The sequence below is a fragment of the Ascaphus truei genome, chromosome 21 (assembly GCF_040206685.1).
Source record: "Ascaphus truei isolate aAscTru1 chromosome 21, aAscTru1.hap1, whole genome shotgun sequence".
Lineage (NCBI taxonomy): Eukaryota > Metazoa > Chordata > Amphibia > Anura > Ascaphidae > Ascaphus > Ascaphus truei.
In genome coordinates, this window is record NC_134503.1 from 10,492,205 (window position 1) to 10,513,625 (window position 21,421).

Consider the following 21,421-nt stretch of genomic DNA (forward strand, 5'->3'; position numbering starts at 1 on the left):
TAGCTGAGCATGGAGAAATCAGGTGGTAGATCTAGAAGTCTTTAATAGGTCAGCCTGTACAGGATGGAAAGGGGATTTTAGGTTTGTACCCACTTGGCAGAATTCGGTGGATCTGACCACTATACCTTTCACAGAATCAAATCTCTCTTAGGCCATAAGAGTGACTATGCCTTTTCCAGGTGGGCTATTGTGGGATGGAAGGCATTGACCCAGAACACCATGATATCCTACTTTTCAGCGTGTAATATTATTTCCACAATGCGTGGAATAGTCTGATACATTGGAATTAGACCTTATTTGTGTTGCCCTGCTCTTCTCAAATGCAGCAGCCACGATCCCAATCAGACTATTGTTTAACATCATTTCTTTTATTGGATTTGTCGCACAAATCAGTGATTAAAAAAATCTATTTTTATAGTGCCATGCAGAACCACTAGAATTGACCATACAGTACTTCTCTTCTCCAGCAGAGGGCAAAGTATATGCGTTATTAAAAAGCACTGATAGGTTTAGTGATACAGCAATATTGCTATGGACATCCTGCCAATCTCAAGCGACTTCTCTTTGCATTTTTGTACCTGCAAACTAGCCCTGTGCCACAGTCTCCTAACACGTCTTCAATTCTACTGCGGCGGTCTCCATCCTCAATCCCATTGCATTAATTGCAGCATCTTTAATTATTGGAGAGCTCCAATTCTGTTATTTTGAATCAACACTTTAAGAGGGAGAGGTGTTAGGATTGGAAATACATAGTCATACTCAGTGCTCTTTTTCTAGAAACTAAGGTGATGTGAGGGGGGGGAGAATTATTCTAGGACATGCGCAATAATATACACATTTATTCACATTTAAAAAAAATGTAATCTTTTTTAATTTTTGTAAATGATAATTATTACAGTCCAATTGTTTTATAATATATATATATATATATATATATATATATATATATATATATATATTTAGATTATGACAATAATGCTATAAAATTTACCATGCAGAATATAGAAAAAAGTACAGACACAGCGTTTCACCGCGTTCACCATGAAAATCAGCCCTGGTCATACTCATTATTTTATTAAGCACTGTCTTAAAGGTAAGGTGCTATATCAAACACAAACTGCTGTTTTAACCCACGCCATTAAACATTAATATCCATGATATTATGCACTCGGTTAATAGGATATGTTTAATTTGATATTGGCATTCTGTACAACAGCACCATATACAGTAACACTTGTTTCAACTAAATATTCACTTGCTTGTGTGATGGATTAAATTATACTTCGCGCTATATCAGCATACGTTCTATATTGATTACTAACATCCATTATTATCAATTTGTGCATGTAAAGTGGCTCATTCTTTGTACATAATTGGCTAGGCACAAACGAAGCAATTTCCTCCTGTTTTTATTTTAATGAAGAAGAGACGTGTCCTCTGCAAACATTCATTGGGATGTGCGTCTCATTTTCAAGTATGTTCTGGGATTCAATGGCATATAACATCAAATGGGATACAGTGTTTTTATCACAGCATCATTAGTTTGCAAATTAACCCAATTGATGACTCGTTAAATAGAATTTGGTGTTGATCTCATTTCAGACAGCTCTGAAATATCCGCCATCCTTTCTTGTCTATAATAATTATGTTATCTGTTCAGCTAAATCACCCATCCAGCAACTGAATGGATTTTGATGAGATTTCCCCTTTTACACCTTAATTTTCTCATCTTACCTGTAACACGCATTGCTGTGCATACACAAGCATATAGCTATTTTACAGATAGGCAACTCTGGCTAAACTTGGGTAAAGAAAAAGTGAGAGTGCGCTATTGTGGTGAGGGATTTATAAAAAAAAAAGTATAAAAGATGATATATATATTAAATATATATGATAAGTATATATATTATATACATAATTCTATGTGATAAAAGATCATATTCATAACAATAAACAGTGTTTAAACATCATTAATACGCAGATAGTGCAAGAAAAAAAAAAAGTCCATAGGTTAAACTGAAGTCCAATAAGTGACTAAAAAATCTTATCTGAAAGTATTGTATGTCTTTATTTATATAGCGCCATTAATGTACATAGCGCTTCACAGTAGTAATACATGTGGTAATCAAATAAATAACAGATAATATAAATAACAGATCATGGGAATAAGTGCTTTAGACATTAAAGTAACATTAAGGAAGAGGAGTCCCTGCCCCGAGGAGCTTACAGTCTAATTGGTAGGTAGGGAGAACGTACGGAGACAGTAGGAGGGAGTTCTGGTAAGTGCGTCTGTAAAAGATAAGTGTTGCAATTTCTCGGTGAAACGTGCAAAAGGATCCAGGCGTGTGCTGCTCTCCGTTGGCTAAAATGCCTGCAGATGCTCCACTGAGCATGCTGTAGTTGTGATATTGTTCTGTGTTCCTTAAAACGAATAGAGGTCCAGGGCTAAAAAAAATTAATCCACTTTATCTTTTTAGTGCAAGGTGCATGTCTAAGGCTGCGTCCCCGCTAGCGCTGAGGGCGCGGCGCTTGCGGCGGTTACTTACATATATAGGTATATGTAAGTCCCCGCTCACGCTGTGCGCGCGCTCATGCGCAGACACACATGCTCACCCGTGCTCGGCGCTTAGGTAAACAAAAAAATCTAACTTTCCAGCGCGCTCAACTACCCGCAATGCCCCCCCCCCACCCGCGCGTAAATGCAGGACACCCGGCGTTCATGCTTAGAGCGCTCTCCAACCATGAGCGCGCTCAGCGCCAGCGGGGACTCAGCCTAATATACATGAGTTAGCTCATCTCTCGGAGGATCTGGTGTTAACAGAGAGAGCATTGCCCTTGGAAGAGCTTGTAGAGACGAAAAATACAAATAATACAAATATCTTACCAGGAAAGACGCACTGAAATGTGCTTCTAGTTTATTTCTAGTTCTTTGCTTACTCACCTATTCACACAAATTCTGCACTTTTTATAGCATTTGGGCGTTACGAGAATTTCATGTGCATGGCGGGCATTTTCTATTGGCTAAATATTGTCATTTTTGTTTATATTTTTCAGGAGGCAAATGTCCAATTTTCTCAAACCGTGAAAATAGGGGACACCGTCTTCTCTTTGGAACTTCACATGGAGATAATAATAACTGTATTTCATACAGCACTTTTCTCCCAATATGACTCAAAGCACTTCACAATTACAGTATAGCGCATACGATGGCTACAGACAAAGTCTCTGATCAGATGAGTTTACAATCTATGTTTTTGGTGCCTGAAGCACAGGGAGATAAAGTGACTTGCCCAAGGTCACAAGGAGCCGACACTGGCAATTGAGCTAGGTTTCCCTGATTCACATTCAGTATCGTTGTTGATAGAATCAGCCTCTTTACTCATTGAGCCGCTCCTTCTACATGGTGATGGTGGTGTGATGATGGTGATGATGATATGGTCTTGGCATCTAGATCTTGACCTGTTTTTTTTACGTGCCATTGCTGACTCTGCATGTAGACTTTACTTCACATTTCGCTCCTCGAGAAAGGTACTTTATACCAACTTCCTAATTACTCCACCTTACTTCCCCATCCCATGATCTTACTTTCCATTTAGGAAATAAACACTCCACTATTCTTCTTATCTAGTATGCCCTTTGCCATGACCTTGGACCTCCATTCTTGCCAACCCTCCCCCTGCCTTCTCTTCCCCTGTCGAAATAAAATAAGTTTCCTAACCTACAGTTAAACTGGCTCAGCTCCCTCAAAGTTGCAGATCATATTTCCCAGTTCTCTCCCACACATCCTCTTTGTTTTTCCTCAAGATTTCTGCTTCTCCTCCCTTCCTGTCACCTCCACCCACCACCATCTCTAGTGCTGTTGCTGGATGCCCCCTTCTCTTGGGCCCCTATTTAAGACTCTGTGAAGGGACTCATTTGAATGGAGCTGAAATCGTCCATAGCCAGGGGGGAATTTTTAGGTTTCTAGATGCCTTCAAAAAGATGGTAACACCAACATTACTCTACCCATCCACTTCCCCTAAAGTGGCCTACAGGGAGTATTTCTGCCCTGGTATCCTGGTCACAGGTGTATTATCTCCCACTCCCAGCACAGAATGTTGCTCAGTACAATGGCCAGGCCTGAATTTGAGATGGGACCCTAACCCTAGTATGTATAGGTAAGAACACAAGGCAGATGTAGCATTGCAGTTATACTTTTGGAATCATGTAAATAATAAAATCAATCTTTCACATTTTTTTAATGCATGGATGTGCAATTCCTGAACATTGGGGAGGGGGGGGGGGGAGGAGCATACTCAGTACCCATTAGTAGGTTTTGTTGTTGTTGTTTTATGGTGATTCTATTATGCCACACCACTCAAGGGTCTCTCCCTTTATAATCTTATACCAGACATTAAATATTGCATCACGTTTCTCAAAATGTTGTGTTAGACAGTCCAGGTCTGTAGGGGTTAACTGGATGTGCTGGTACTGAACGGGTTAACTGAGTTGGTCTCTTCTGCAGACATGCACAATACCAATACTTTTTATTTTAATACTGTGGTACATATACTGTATGCACAGTATGGGACATATACAGTATGTACTGTATGCACAGTATGGTACACAAGGTAACAATGTGACAGAGTTGCACAAGGGAAGGGCAGTGAAGTGAGGACACGCCCCCATTTACCAGGGGCACGCCCCCATTTACCAGGGGCACGCCCCCTCCTCTGTCTTGCAACTGACCCACCCAGCCCCGCACCATGCGCGTCCCCTGTGTCACCAAGCGCGAACGCGCGTTGAATCAGAGCAGAGCTCTCTGCTGCGAGAGTCCGGTGGAGAGAAAGAGTGTGAGAGGGAGGTAGAGAAAGAAAGGGAGAAGCTGCGGGGAGGAAGGGTTGACGGAGAGTGAGAAGTGGGAGGAGTAGAAGGAGGTGAGAGGACCCTCCTGCCTTTCTGCAGCCACAGGGCTCCTTTATTCTGCAGCCCCTCTGTGCATGCACAGACCTCCCTCCTCTTTTGTTGCATGTTATACTCAGGACAATGAGAGCAGATTATGGACTCCTAAAGGCAGGGGAGCCTGTGCCTGTGTGTTCAGATTGAAGGAATCTCAGAGGTGAACCCACCTCCCCACCTTAAAAAAAAAAGGATCTGCAAGGCACATGAGGAAAGAGTGTTTGATTAATACACAGCAAGAGATCCAGGGAGATACATCTACAAGGAAGTGTTACCCTAAACTCCAGAGGGAGGGGGGGATCTCCAGCTCATCCTGCAAAGGGTTACTTAGCACAAGGGGGTTTAGGTGCTGCTTGTGTTGCAGAGCAGGGTGGTCCCTCCACACACTGGAGGGGGAGCATGGACATGGAGGATTCAGCATGAGGAGTGAGCACTGTCATGGATCTTCCTGAGAGCCCCTACATAGAATAAATGAGAAGAGCGAGAACTTCTTCATATCTGGAGAGAGGGGCTGCCTGACCCCCTGCCTGGAGGAGGGTCTGCTCTGTGTCTCGGAGAAGGGAGATCCTTGCTGGTATCTTCTCTGTGGGGGTTTTATTTTCCTGGCTTCTAGTCATGGAGGAGTGGAGGCAATGTGGACGATGGTTGATAGACTGCAAAGTTTTGCCACCGGACCACAGGGTGGTGTGGCCAACAGCTGTGGTCTTTGACTTGGCCCAAGCCCTGAGGGATGGGGTCCTGCTCTGCCAGCTGCTTCACAACGTGTCACCTGGATCTATTGACCTAAAGGACATCAATTTCAGGCCACAGATGTCACAGGTAAAAAGGGGGACAGGGATGGGAGGCACAAGCCACATGTATTTGCTGGTGGCATTGCAAGCTGTTGAAGAGGTTCAATGCACACCTGCTGGGGTTTTTTCTCAGTGGTGTCCCACATTGATCCCATATTTACCCTATCCATCTTGTACAAATGCACATTTATGGAGTTATTTTCTTGTAAGTGCTTCATCTCAGGTCTTCAAGCTGTTGAAATGTATTGTCTATTGGCTGTGATCTCACTATTGGCCATATCATGTCTTTTAAAGCCACCAGAGAAATCCTAAGGGAGTTTAGTGTGTATCTGAACCCAGACTTTAGCTTTTAAGCTTTGCCGCACTGCAGGAGTCTGATCATCTCATTCCTATGTATTGCCAGGTGAGCTGTAAACCCATTGTATTTTAGGGTAACCAAATGCCTGCAGTGTTTTATTGAAACCATCCTTCAGATTGCCAAACATACATCTACCACAGCTTTTAGGGTGCATGGAAGAAAAAAACGGTTACTCTTTCACCTGTCATCTAAAGTGATGTCTTAGTTTTAATTAAACACAGCCTGTTTAATCATACAGTAAACTGAAACAAATGATTCACACAGTGGATTGTGGGAACGGTGTATTTGTCTATTTGTAATACTTATTTCATCTTACAGCCTACTAGACATTTTATGTAGTGTTCTGCAGTGTAAATGCTGAATGTATGAGACACCAGCCTGCACAAATCTATAATCACATGTTGTGTTCATATTCTTTTGACATGGCCTGGGGTGAATGGGTTAATTGTAGGGACAGTGTGCTACTCTGTCACATTGCCCCACATGTCAGATTCCTATGTTACTGCACTTCAGAGACTTGCATTCAAGGGGTCCAAGGTGAAATAGAATAGTGGAACCACATGGAGTACATGCTATTTGTGCAGGTTTTCTGGCTTGCAATAAACCTTCCATTAAGACTGTTACATTGTTAATTAACAGTGTGATTGTGCTGTGATCCATAATCTGGGAGGTGGGTGGATGTTAGTCATTTATGCTCTATAATTCCTTGCTTGCTGTTTTGCCACTGAATGGTGTACAGGGAAAATCCTATTACTGTTTGCCATTAGATTGTGTGATGTGAGTGGATATGTTAATGAGTATTGCTTGGTAATGTATTGTTGCCTATTGGCTCGATTTTTTTTTTTTTTTTTTAATTTTTTTGATTTTTTTAAAAAAATTTGTGTTGTCGTCCAGTATCCGTTAAAAATGGTCAGGGTTATTGCTTTGGGGTGCCTACAGGAGCACCCAACGTCCTACACATGGTTTCCACAAATCCATTTGATTATCCCATTTCTAGGCATCAACTGAATTCTGCAATAAAGTGTTGCTTGTGATATTCAAATCTTATTCGAGGGCGAATGTTAGATTATCCTTTTCGATTATTCTATGTTCTTACTGATGACATCCCAAGTGAGTGAGAGATTTTAGTGGGTGTCCACTCTAATGGTCAGAGTTGATGCCTCATGCTTCGGGTGCCTGTTACAGCACCCATCCAATTCACTAGCCTCTTAAGTTGCTACTTGTTTCATTATAGGCCAGGTGACACACTTTTTCTTTTCTTTTACCCCCTTGGAAATAATTCAGCAGACACGGTTGACCACATTGGTTACATTATATATATATATATATATATATATATATATAAACACACCACCCCCCGCCCAAAGATCATACAACATCTTAGAGCAGGGGGGCTCTACTCCCGTCCTCAAGCACCCACGCCAACCGGTCAGATTTTCAGGATATCCCAGCTTCAGCACAAGTGGTGAGCCACCTGTGCTGAAGCAGGGACTAATTGAGCCACCTGTGCTGCAGCAGGGATATCCTGAAAACCTTACCTGTTTTGGGGGGCGGGGGGGGGTTGAGGACTGGAGTTGAGCTTCCCTGTTTCTGAGTATATGACCTCCGACTATGAAGGAGTTAATGGAATAATGCAGACGCTGTTGGTTTACAGTGATTAGACCCCCTTCTGGGGTATTTAATACAAGTTTTAATTTGTTTACATTTTCTCTGGAGTTGCATAACTTGACTGGGATGTTGCTGGGACAGATTATATGGTAGGATCATTGGGAATGGATGTATTTTACTTGTATGGTCCTACGTCAGGGGTTCTGAACTCCAGTGCTCAAAACACCCCCCCCCCCCTCCCACTTCAATAGGTCAGGTTTTCAGGATATCCCTGCTTCAGCACAGGTGGCTGTCATACTATACACTTCAGCACACATCCTCCTAAAACAAGGAGCCAGCGCTCCAGAGGTCTTCATACAAAAAAAAAGAATTTTAATCCACACAGATCAACGTTTCGGTCAAACACTGACCTTTGTCATACTATACACTTCATACATCAACCATGGCCCCTTGCAGACGCACTTTCCAGAACACCTTCCACCTACACTCTCGGTATGTTCTTTCTACTTAACTCTTAGATTGTAAGCTCTTTGGGGCAGGGACTTTTCTGTCTGAAGCGCTTATTCCCAGTATGTGTGCTATTATTATGTCCCACGTATTACTGCTGTGAAGCGCTATGTACATAGATGGCGATATATACATATCATCAGTCTTCGTCTGAGCCACCTGTGCTGAAGCAGGGATATCCTGAAAACCTGGCCCATTGGAGGGGATCCTGAGGACTGGAGTTGAGAACCCCTGTTGTAAGTACATTGCAGCATGGCCTTGCATTGCTGTATACAAACGCAGTATTACGTTACACTGCACCAAAATACCGTATATCCACTGCAGGATCTGTCTGGCAAAAGCATTTTTGCTAAATTCTCTGAGCATGTTTGTTTATAGCTGTGAGAAACGGCCAGATATCCTGGGATCTGTTTGCAAAGGACCTCTGCCCCCAGAAGCCTATATAACTTTATCTCATGTGATCTTAGCATTTTGCCCCCTGAGCAGGTCCTGCTTTTCTTTGTGTGTTTTTTTCTAGTGCTAAACAGGGTTTTCTTAATTTCTAGCTTCTGAGCTTACTATGGTAACCTTTCAGACCCCACTGGGCTCTGGGGAGAGCTTCACTTGAACCTCCCGGATGCTTTAATATTTCAAACGCTTCTATCTCCTGAACACAGCATCAATTGTCACATATAAAGAGCTGTGGAAAGGGCAATAAGAGGTCTCATAAAGTAAGTACAGGCATACCCCGCATTAATGTACGCAATGGGACCGGAGCATGTATGTAAAGCGAAAATGTACTTAAAGTGAAGCACTACCTTTTTTCCACTTATCGATGCATGTACTGTACTGCAAACGTCCTATACGTGCATAACTGATATATAAATAACGCATGTGTAACAGGCTCTATAGTCTCCCCGCTTGCGCACAGCTTCGGTACAGGTAGGGAGCCGGTATTGCTGTTCAAGACGTGCTGACAGGCGCATGCGTGAGCTGCCGTTTGCCTATTGAGCAATATGTCCTTACTCGCGAGTGTACTTAAAGTGAGTGTCCTTAAACCGGGGTATGCCTGTAAATACATGATGATCAGCACGAACTGCTGCTGCAAGTGTTTTGATGGGGACGTGTCAGAATATGCCTCTAGGACACCTTTCTAATAATTCTCTCTCTAATTGGAAAATAAATGTCTGTTTCTTAATCTAGAGAACGTTAACATAAACCTCAAGTACGCTACAGCCGGGGTGGGCAATCTTTTCTCCCTGCGCCCCCCTCCCTGCTCTCCTCCCCTGCTCAGGCCCCCCTCGGCTCCAGCGTCAAATGACGCCGCTGGGGTCACCTGAATGGTTACCAAGGTGACACGTCGCTGGAAGCACAGGTAAGTTAGTTACAGAGGCCTCGTGCGCTCCCCCGGCATTTAATTTTAAATGCTTTGGAGAGCCTGGGACCTCTGTATCCGCTGCGCCCCCCTGCTTTACAGTGTTTGAAGATCCCCCCCCTTACATTAGAGCAGCGGTTCCAATGCATAGTGGCTCAATTGAGCCACCTGGCTGAACCTGGGATCAATCACTCCCAGCTTCAGCGCAGGCTGAAGCAGGGATATCCTAACAAAACCTGACCTGTTGGTGGCCCTTCAGGACTGGAGTTGGCCGCTCCCTGTGCTACAGTGTCTTAATTTCATAAACATTCCGATGAGCGTTAGTCTGCGGCCCCGCTGCCGCTGACCGCGCTCATGCTTGAGTGGTGACGTCACCGACTCTCCAAGCATCAGCGCGGGTGTCCTGTGAATTTTGCGCGCGGGGGGGGGGGCCCTATTGAGCGCGCTTTGAACACTTTTTTTTTGACTTCCCAAGCTTGGGAGAGCGTGCTTGCCCGCGCATGAACGCCGCGCGAGCGGGGACGTGAGAATTCACCTTGTACAAAGTGAACTCGGCAAGCGCCGCCCTCTCAGCTCTAGCGGGGGTGCAGCCTCAGACCTGCAGTGTCTGTTTTAATGTGTTTAAAAAAAAAAAACTCAAAAAAACCCCATTCTTTTGAAACAAACAAACAAACAAACAAACAAACCTTCTCCTTGTTCAAAATATGCCAGACAAGTAGTTCACAAATGAGCACGTTTGCTTAAATATTTATTTCCTTGTATTATGCCGGGGGTTCTCAAGACCCCCACCCCCTCTTCCCCTCCCCCCCACCCCCAACCAGGTCAGGTTTTCAGGATATCCCATCTTCAGCATAGGTGGTTCAATTGAGCCTGTCCTGTTGAGGGGGCCTGGAGTTGAACCCCTCTGTACTATGCAATCCATCTGAAGCAATGTAGAAAACTCTGCATTCAGGATGGTTACACAGCTGCCTCTGCTTTATTTATTACAATAATTCAAATGGATGTACTTATCCAGACCAATAAATCTAAAAGCACCAGGTCACTCTGGTGACGCTTTTCTCTTGGTTGGTTTGGGTATCCCATCAGTTGGTTGTTTTAGGTGTCTATTCAGTGTACTGTGCAGTCGTTTTCCCCTTGTTCAGTATGGTTTCAGTTCTATTCATTTGAACCTACGGTGCTGACATCTTCCCGAGCCAGGGAGATATTGCTTTGCAGCATACCGCCTAAGAGCCATAAGGAACCTTTCACAGGGAGGTGTTTTATTCACTAAATGGTTATGACGTGGTAACTGCTGCAGTCGCTTTGTAAATAACTCCATTTCATTTCCCAGAATCCCTTGCTGCAGTGGAAGCACTGTATGTTAGAAGATAATAGTGGGAAGCGGAGTGGCAGACCTGTCTGAGACATGTGAAGGTGCTCACAGGTGATATTTTCATTTGCTGTAGGCTGTACATTGGAGGTTTCTTATCACTTTTTGTACCAACTGTAACCGTAGGTGTGGTGTGAAACCTATCCAAGCTTCAAATTGCAAAGCCAATATAACCAGGACTCGCACTGATGAGACCCTAAAGGTTGATACGGCTGTTTCTGTGAGTAGGTTTACTGGCTATTATGCATTTTAACCCAGGCTGTACCGAAAAGCTGTGTAATGCTACATGCATTAGCTTAAAGGGGTCCATGTCAAAATGGATTTGAAGCAAAAGGTAACTGTGTGCTCATTTCCCAGAATCCCCTGCTGCAGTGGAAGCACTGTATGTTGCAGCTAGGAGATAATGTTGCAAAGCAGGGTTGCAGACATGGCTGAGACATGTGAATATGCTCACAAGGGATATTTTCATTTGCTATATAACTCCTGTAATGCATCTCTTATGTATTCCCTCTTGTGTCGTCAGGTTGTGGGCAATAGAAGAAACCCTTCTATGTTCATTACAAGCAACACTGGCCATGCCCTGCACTGATACGTTAGCTTGGTTTTACAGAGCTGCACATATTTAATACAGTAACATTGTCTGCATTGTCAGACCTCCAAGTACATGCACGGAAACTGTAGAACTCATTCTAGCTGCTCTGGTTTGCATTAAATTGTTTGCAGACAGTGATACATTATTATACCATTATTGATGTTATGTCACCTGCATTTATATTGTGGTGCCAACAATGTGTATAATAATTAGAGCTCGCGTGTGTGTGTGTGTGTGTGTGTGTGTGTGTGTGTGTGTGTGCAAAAGGTTTGCTTGACATGACTTTTTTTCATTGCCTTCATCCTAGTTAAGGGGTCGTCCATAGGGAATTCTAAGAGTCCCCGACCTGAAGGTGTAATGACCCCGTAAGGGTTAGTTACCCTGCTTGGCCAGGACAGTAACAAGGAGGTCTGTTATAGAGACAAGTCCCACAGATTCCCTAATTCAGGGGTGCGCAAACTTCCCCGGCGCCCCTCTTGATGCTGTGCCCCCCTTCTTAACTTGTCTCCAGCGTCAAATGACATTGCGGGATCATGTGACGTCACGTTGCAGAGGCCTCGCGCAATTCCCCCCCAGCGTTTCATTTAAATGCCTTGGGGAAGAGCGCAGGGCCTCTGCAACTGCCGCGCCCCAACTGGAAAATACTGCGTACCCCCCAGTTTGCGCACCCCTGCCCTAATTCACCTTCATCCAAGGTCGGTCTTCTGTCATCCCTGGGATGCCCTTCCCAACACAAGCGCGAGTCCCCGTCAGCGGGAACCCGGTCGCCTGTTTTCAGGAGACATTTATTAATGTTACTTTATCCAATAAAGGATTGTTTTGTTTTTAGTATAAGACCAGCCCGGGGAGACATCCTCGTACCTACATTTGTTTTGTCGCATCACCGGCACTATAGGCTGCACTTATACTTACGGCGACGCGACCGATGATGTCACCGGTCGCCATCGCGATAGTTGTAATTTAAGTTTAGGCAACGTCGCTGGCTACAAGGCCAGCGACGTTAGAAAAGGGGGAGGGCAGAGGGACGGAGAAGCTTCTGATTGGCCGCAAGGGGAGATCGTCGCCGAAAAAAAATCATAAAACAATGACTACCAGATTTTTGGTAGCGCTATCGCTTGGTCGCGCCGACGACGGCAACAAAGCATTTGTTTTGACGTGGCGTCACCGCCACTATAAGCGCAGCCTAATTACTGTACCTTTTTTGGCTGTGTGTGTGTGTGTATTTGTTTTGTTATGAAGGGGGACTGCTCTGACTCAAACTGTTTCAAACCAGCCATCACGTCAGTGATATTGTTGTTGTTGCTGTTTTTGCTATTGTGTGTATTTATTTGCTGTTACATTGTTAGAATGTTACTTGCTTCTCTCCGTCCTTGCGTCCTTGGTTAGTTCTGACGTCTGGAAACACTGATTATTTGTTTTGTATTTTTAATTCCCAGCTCTTTTTTTTCCCCCTTTCATTCTACAACATGGCTAGTGGGTGTAGCTGAACCCTGTTATTTTTAGCTCTGGAGACCCCCTGGTTCTTGAGATTACATACCGATGTAGTTACCAGTACCGCGGCCCTCCAGGGGAAACAAAACGGGGCGTAAAGTTCTCAGAAACCTGAAGGAGCTGCCAGCCCGATCCAAACAGAAGTGGTGCGCCCCCTCCACCTCGGTTTCTGGCATCCGGAGTCCAGCCATGTCTGGTACCATTGAGGACCCTGTGGCAGTGTCAAGGTTAAATAGGGGTTATTCATTAAATTGCAATTGCCATTTTGTGTGATCGAGCCCCATTGTCACGATTTGCAGTTAAATGAATAACTGCCAATGTATCTTTAATTGGGTGGCAACTTGCTTCTCGCTGTAATCCCGAGGGGGCGATGTGACCTTCTGTCCCGAGTTACTCCAAACACAGTCCAGTGTCCCATAAAAGCATTGGTCCAGTTTTATTTTGTCAACAAACCTGGTCTGGCTGAAACTGGTGAGGGGGCCTGGCACAAGTGGAGTGCATTTCTGGGAAGCTTCCTCGCTGCATTGGTTACATTAGTGCAGGGGTGGCGTCCTCCTGGGCCACCAACAGGTCTGGTTGTTAGGCTATTCCTGCTTCAGCACAGTTGGATGTGTCAATGACGGAGCCACCTTTTTGCTGAAGCAGGGGTATGCTTAAAACCTGGCCTGGTGGTGGCCCTTGAGTGCAGGAGGTAGCCACTCCTGCATTGCAGAGTAGGGCGTTCTTTGTAAAACCTAAAATGTCGAATTCTACAGAAGGTATAAAGTGCGTCCTCAATATGAGGTTAAATTGAAGGAATAAGTAGCAAGCTAAGGTTGACCGAACCATTAATGATTGAGTGACTCATGACTACAAAGAGCGACTTTTCTTCTAACAATAAGTAACCGTCCACCACTGTTGCGAGCGCTTAGAACTGCTGCCAATGCCCGTGCGCTGTGGATATTGATTCAAAAGTGGAGGAAACGGCACAATCAACTTTCATGAATGGAGCCAAACAATCTCCGTTTGTTCCTGGCAAGGGGTCTGCAGGACACTTTGCTCTCTGAACCCAGAAAGCAAAACTATCTCATATCAAAGCTCTATCTGAGCGCTCCTGCTGGCACTTGATTTCCCCCCCCCCCCCACTCCCCCTTCCTCTCCACATCAGAAAGAGGAATACAATCTCCTTAGCGGTTTCTGGTAGATGAACGTGGAGTCCCCCGCTGGTCATCATTCACAAATCTTCACACGGACAAGGAGGCTCTCAGATGCTGCTTTGCAAGTACAATGCTGTTTAGTGAAGATGGTGTTTCTCTCTCATTCTTTGCAGTTGTCACGTTTTTGTTGAACCACCATGGAAATTGCTGATGTAGGACAGGAGTGGCCAGCTCCAGTCCTCAAGGGCCACCGACAGGTCAAGCTTTTGGGATATCCCTGCTTCAACACAGGTGGCTCAATCAGTGGGCCACTAATTGAGCCACCTGTGCTGAAGCTGGGACCGATTTGAGCCGCTTGTGCTGAAGCAGAGATATTCCTAATACCTGGCCTGTTGGTGTCGATTGAGGAGTGGCGTTGGCTACACCTGTCCTAGGAGGTGGTGGTCTGAAAATGCCACCAGGGGGCAGATGCTCAAAGCTCTGTTAAATCGGGACTCGTAACGTGACCGTATGTACAAAGGGAATGGCTGGTCTGTTCCCCCATTATTAACATGCCATGCTCAAAGTTAATTATATGCAAAAACCATGCATGACATCTTATTGGCATACGCTCAGTGTCCTACTTATTGACGCACAGCATTGCGTTATTCCCCAAACGCCGCCGAGCCAGTGCTAGTGTTGCACTGATCCAGCCCCGGGAATAGGCTGAAGTAGAGCGAGCATTATTTCCCTCTCCTCTACTGTTTAAATAACCTCTGTTGGGGTGTTGCACCCGGCCGGACACGGCAAAAGCCCTATTTCAGCGTCTGCATAGTACGAACGCCAAGGCCAAGTATAACTTAAATAACATTAAGTCCCCTCGTTGACCTCTAACGGACTTTAGTGGATATGGGATGTTCTGGTTAGGACCAATGTCCATTCTACTTAATGCCTGGCTCTTTACTGAAGAGAACATGGCTTAATTCAGGGGTGCGCAAAGTGGGGGGGCGTGAGATTTTCCAAGGGGGGGCGCGCGGCGGCTACAGAGGTCCCGCGCACTCCCCAAGGATTTAAATTAAATGCCGGGAGGACCACGCGAGGCGTCTACAGCTTCTACCTGGTCTTCGGCGACATGTCGCCATGGTAACTGTGTGATCACATGACCCGCAATGTCATTTAACGCCGGAGCCGAGCAGGAAGGGGGGCGCGAACCTGGAGGGGGGGTGCAGGATCAAAACTTTGCGCACCACTGAGTTAACGTTATTGTTCTATGAAGATACAGTACACCATTACTTTTAGCGTGAAAAGTGACTAACGGTAGCATTGGAGCATCTGGGCCCAACTCTTCTGCAGAAGAGGAGACACTTGGTACAGTTGAAACATTCAACGCCAATAATTTTATGTAAACCAAGATGACCTATTGGGGTCCGCAACACTTGTCTTAACCCTTTTGCTGCCAGAGAGGCCTGCAACGAGACGCTGTATGTTCTCACTGTGGCCTCAGGCGTGTAACGTTTGTCCTGTGAACATGTGCTGGATGCTTCCAGTGCAAAGAATACCAGCGTGGCCGTTACTGGGCAGTGTATCATGTTAGAGCGAACACATTCATTTATCATAGTAATTGGGAGCAATTTACCGTTTCCCTGCCATGGGGCATTTCTCTCTGGCCCAAAAGGATCACAGGTATTGTAACCTACAAACAAAGTAGGATTCATGAGCTTCAATAACCAGTGCAGTGTGTGCTCTGTACAACCTCCTGTCAGTGCTGCGTATGTTGGATTTAATTATATTATCACATGTTTGTTTTCAGAATTATTATTTTTTAATAAAGGTTGGTTTAATTTCATTTTTCTTAACCCCGCAGATCTCCTCTCTCTACATTTATTCTCTCTGAACATAAGCATTTTATTTCTTTACGCCGTACCTGATGGAGCGCATTCTTAAGGTGCTACTTGGACTTTGGTTCCTCTCTTTGGACTTTGGTTCCCCTCTCCGACCTTCTGTATTGGTCATGAGCCTTCTCGGCTAATCACAAAGCCGTCAGTGAGGCTCTCGAGTTCCAAAAAGCATCCCATGCCAGCATGCTATCGTTACGCTCTAATAAGAGCGTTGTAACATGGATGGTATGGTAATGGGGGTATGTACATGCAGAGGAGCCAATATTTACTAATCCTAACACTGCAAACAGATTGAAGGGGCCACTTTATTTTTTTGGGGGCAGGGGTTCTCTGCGGCAACATGTTCCTTGTAGTTATTTAATTCTCCACATCCTGGTCTTTCTGCCGTGTGTGTGCATGTCAGGCTCTCGGGTTCTATTATACTCTAAACCAGGCGTGGCCAACTCCAGTCCTCAAGGGCCACCAACAGGTCAGGTTTTCAGGATATCCGGACTTCAGCACAGGTGGTTCAGGCAAAGATTGAGCTAGCTGTGCTGATGCTGGGACTGATTGAGCCACCTGTGCTGAAGCCGGAATGTCCTGAAAACCCGACGTGTTGGTGGCTCTTGCGGACAGGAGTTGGCCGCCCCTGCGCTGAACCTTGCCACACCCTCGGCTCGGGTCCTGTTTTGTTTCTGCTGATGAGTCGGAGCATTTCATGTTCTGTATATTATTTATTTTTAAAGCGCCACTGATGTACGCAGCGCTTTACACAAAATATACAGGGACCTTCTAATACAAGTGCAACCGACATAGAAAATACAATGGAACCTTTTGCCAGAGGTGGTAGAAATGAGCCAGTTCTGTTTTTTATCTTCTCCAGTGGGGTAATTTTAGAGGCACTTAGCTGATACTGTAAGTGGGGCATCTGGTACCAGAAAGTAGCTTAGGATGGATATCCATATGGCTAAAATACAGCATTGAAAAGTAATTTCTGTTTCACTTGTAGCATGGAATTATTTGCCCAATCCAATAAACTGCTGGAGATAATACATGTATACAGCCATATGGAGGAGGACGACTTTCCCTTCCCTTCCTTCTCAGTGCCTTCCAATCTCTCACTTCTCTGCAGCTCATTGTATAATCGGAGCTTTGAATGTCATTCTGCCAACATCTGATTTTATTGGATTACCATGCAGTTCTTTAAACTACTGTGATGAGGTTTAGCCCCAGGCTTTTCACCTTGCATATGCAACTCCAAGGACGTCAAAATGACATACCTGTGTTTGCAAGAATGCCACAAATGCCCCGGTACAGGAACTTGCAAAAGAATTCATCAGCAAGACGAGAGGGGGATTCCCGTGTCCCTGGATGAAGTCCTTCCTTGTAGGTGCGTCCTACCACTGACTCTTTGAGGGCAGATTTTTTTTGTCTCTCTAGTCCGTAGCTACACTAGAGAATTCTGCAGGTGCAGAAAATGTTGATTTCATTGGGCAGTGTTTTTAATGTGAACACCCAAGAGGGTACAACTCTAGGAGGATTACGGTGTCATATATTCATCTGAGCGTTTGCAGAGTGTGGTAAAGATTGATGCATTGGGGGTTATTTATTAAACTGCACCAATTGGGGCACTGACATGGAAACTCCCATTGCAGTCAATTGGGACTACCCCAGTTGTATGAATAACCCCCCCTTAGTCAGCTGCGGTGCAGGGTAGAACATGTACAGTAACGGTGGTTGCAAAGCAGTGTAGTACACACTAGTAAATTCGCTGATCTAATGGCATCCTTGTTTTTAAGTACTTTATGAACATAAATGTTTTCTCAACCAACACAATAGAAGTCGCTCACCTTGACTCCATAGTCACAAATGAATGCACAGGCAGAGGCATGCGAATACCTATTCTTCAAGCAGAGCAGTGTATACAGTAGCTGACGTTAATCTCTTGTAAATGTGGGATTAGGAAGAATTGTCAAACCTTTTCTTAAACGGAAAGGAATGTTGTATGACGACGTGGTGCATTATATACTTTTATAATGGCTTCTTGGATTAATTTTCTCAATCCTGTCTAATGTTTGTATCATGATTTAACATCCTCTTAATGGTGTATTAAATTGACAGTAAAAGGCCTGTTTCCAGTATGTTCAATCTGTGCGGTTTTTACCAGGAGTGCGCATATATATGACCAAGGAAAGGAGAATGCAATGTTCCTAGTTCAATGTAAGGCAGTGAAGAGCAAAGTCATTAGAACGTCCGTTTTCATAATCATTGGAAGGCTTTGTTTTTCTGAAGGTGAAAACGAGCAGAGGATTATTTTACAACGAAAGAAAAATGCCCCAATCCAAAATTCATCTATTTGTAATAAAAAAAGGTACACGTAGGAAAAAAGATTAACTCCTGCCATGTATGTCTGTCCGTCTGTCTGTCCTTTATATAGCGCCAAAAGTGTACTCGGCGCGTCACAAAGAATACAGTACAGGGAATTATTATAATAATAATAATATAAGTGCAGCAAAATCAGACAATAGGAATGGAAATTCCTGCCCTGAAGAGCTTACAATCTAAGTTGTATGTTGGGAGACTTACAGAGACAGCAGGTGAGGGAATAAGTGCTGTAGGTGGCAGTGCTTGGCCACAATGGTTGGTAGGAGTGACTGTGGGTGTGGGACAGTGGCCATGAGCGCAGGCTGTTGGGATGCTTGATTTGTGGGGCGAGTTTTAAAGGTTAGTCAGTATTAACACAATTAGTAGGAGAAGAGGTGACAGGGAGGTATGGGTAAGAGCAGGTGTGTATAGTATGTGTGCAACCTACAAATACACAATGTATTAATGAACTATGCAGATCACAATCTCAACTTAATATAGAGATTCTGTATTAAACATGTGGATGTGACCCCCCCCCCCCGTGTTTTGGTTCTGAAAATATTTTCCGTGTTTTGGTGTTGCCAAAAGGGTGTTTGTTTTGGATTATTGGGAAATGGGAATTTGAATAAATGATAACTTTGTGATTTACAGCTGTCCACACACACTTGTATTATTCAAGTAAACAGATAAGGGAGTAGCTTATTAACACAATTGGAAATGATTTGTTGGGTTGCTTGGTGGCGTAACTGTGATCAACCACTGTATATAGTCACTCAATTACTCAACAAGTTAAACGAAGAAGAATGTTTTGAAGTGCAACTGGTTGACCGATATCTAATGTTATATCTGGTAGAGCGAGGGGAACTCCCACAGGGTCCAAGCGGGAAACAAAAAAACAACGGGAGGGTCCGGATGTTCAAATTCTCGACTTTCTCGTCTCTGTTCTGTATCCACAAAGGAGAACGTGTACAGCCTCTTCTAAAACACCTCAATGGTTAGAGAGAATTCATTTTTATATATAGTCTAGATGGTCCTCGAGGGCCACAAACTGGCCAGGTTTTAAGGTTATCCCTGCTTCAGCATAGGTGGCTGTCTTTGACTGAGCCGCCTGTGCTGAAGCGGGGATATCCTGAAAACCTGACCGGTTCATGGCTCTTGAGGCCTGGAGTTGGTCACCCCTGCTCTTGATCTTGCATCTGATGATAAACCAGAGCTTGCTGTTGGTAGCGGATTTCTCGTTCGGCCCGGGGCTAGGGCGGCAAAATGCCTGCCCCATATACTTTTGCTGCGCTCCCGGGCCTAATGGGAAATCAATTTAATCTGTTACGGCCGCCTCCTTACCTGCCACCCACCTCCTTCTGAACCGACGTCATCAATGTGTCGTCACGGTGTCTCGTTGCCATGGCAAAGCGACGTTGAAGTGTCAAATGACGTTGTGCTACCTTCGCACCGTGATGCCATGCGTGTGACGTCCCGGTGTCATTTGACGCTCCGGTTCAGGAGGAGGGAGGCAGCAGGTAAGGAGGCGGGCGCCACAGCCGTGCCTAGGGGCGGTGAATTTTTGCTATTGCAACAGCAGGGGATCCCCCAAGCTGAACAGCATTTAATTTCAGTGCCAGGGAACCCAAGATACTTACAGGTGCAGGTAGCACCGATACTTCCTGATATTTAAATTCCCCATGTGGGACGCAGGCCTATAGAAATCCGGGAAGGGGGGGGGGGGGGGTGGGTGGGACTGCACAGCACTAACTTTTAGCGGTAAGGATCTCATCAACTTCCCTGGAGCTTTGAATCGCTTGTTTCAGGTCTGGGGGACCCCCTGAGGGAAGGGGGTTAAACAAACCTACATTGGGGACTGCTGCTTTAAGAAATGGAAGGGAGCGAGCTGTATCTGCACCCCATTGCTTCCACGGAGGCAAGCTAAGGACGCACAATGGGTGGAAATGAAAGCAAAATGCGTTGGCACATATTGACGAAGCGGTGACATACAGAAGGTACTTTCTGGGTCAGACATGGGTGTGAAGTGTCAGAATGTGTCTCCTGAAATAGCACTGCTTGGTAAATGTGGCCCGTTTTGAGATGTAACACTGCATGTTTCTGCTGGGACTTGATCAGTAATGATCGTTTTCTGTATTTCGCAGAAGGGCCTCTTTACAGGGAATCTGCATTCATTGATTTGACCCCTGTAGGCTTATTAAGAAATTAAAGCTTTCCATTACTGCATGAGTTTGAAGCATTAATACTGTACCACTGAGCTCAAAACTCATAGCTCCTAGCCTGGCCAAGCTCTATTGTGTTTCAACCATCCATGGGTAACATGAGGTCTGTCATCTCCATACAGTCTTCAGCCTTCTGCGCTAGGAAAGAAACCCACGGAGCACCTGGAGATTAGTAAGATTTAAATCTGCCCCCCCCCCCATGTTATTGAGTGTTATGCCCAGGGCCCAGGACTAGAGTTACGTCCAGCCCCCCCCCCCTCACACATCACAAGTCCCCTCTATTTCCCACCCTCTTCCCATGAATTTCTCTCCCCTCCGTCTCACTCTTACTCCCTCTTTTTTCCTCACTCTCTCCCTCTCCCCCCTCTCCTCTCACTCGTCCCCACCTTCCATCAACTACCCTACTCTAAAAAATCCCCCCACTCCCCCTATACATATTAAAAAGACCCCCCCCCCCAATACATATTTTTTTTATAAACAGACTTACCTTGTGGATGGTCTGCGGGGGGCCCGTCCGGCCGACACTGCATGTTGGGCCCGGCGGCCAGGCCCCTGGCTTTCCCTCCCTGCAGGCTTCTATCCCTCTGTCCCACGATGAGCTGGTGCGCGCTGGGCCTCCCTCTATGCCGTCGCGCGCCGGATACTGGGCCAAGACTACTTCCAGTGCGCTGACGTCACAGAGGCCCGTCGGCGTGGGACAGTGATAGAGGCCTGCAGGAATCTGAGAGAGAGCTGGGGACGGGTCGCCAGAGGACCGGCAGCCTGGCCAGAGGTCGGGACCAACTTGCGCCACTGGGCCCCCCCAGCCAGCAGGGCCCGGGACACCTGTACCTTCTGC

At 45.3% G+C, this 21,421-nt stretch overlaps 1 protein-coding gene across 9 annotated transcripts in view; it reads left to right on the top strand.

The window, feature by feature from the left end:
* Positions 1-4,743: 4,743 nt before the first annotated feature.
* VAV2 (vav guanine nucleotide exchange factor 2) overlaps positions 4,744-21,421 on the top strand; it is a 195,918-nt gene continuing 179,240 nt past the window's right edge. For all 9 annotated transcript variants that reach the window (XM_075578934.1, XM_075578939.1, XM_075578942.1 and 6 more), the window contains exon 1: positions 4,744-5,757. In XM_075578934.1, the coding sequence (XP_075435049.1) occupies positions 5,554-5,757 (204 nt within the window). In that variant the 5' untranslated portion in view covers positions 4,744-5,553. The remainder of the gene's footprint in view (positions 5,758-21,421) is intronic.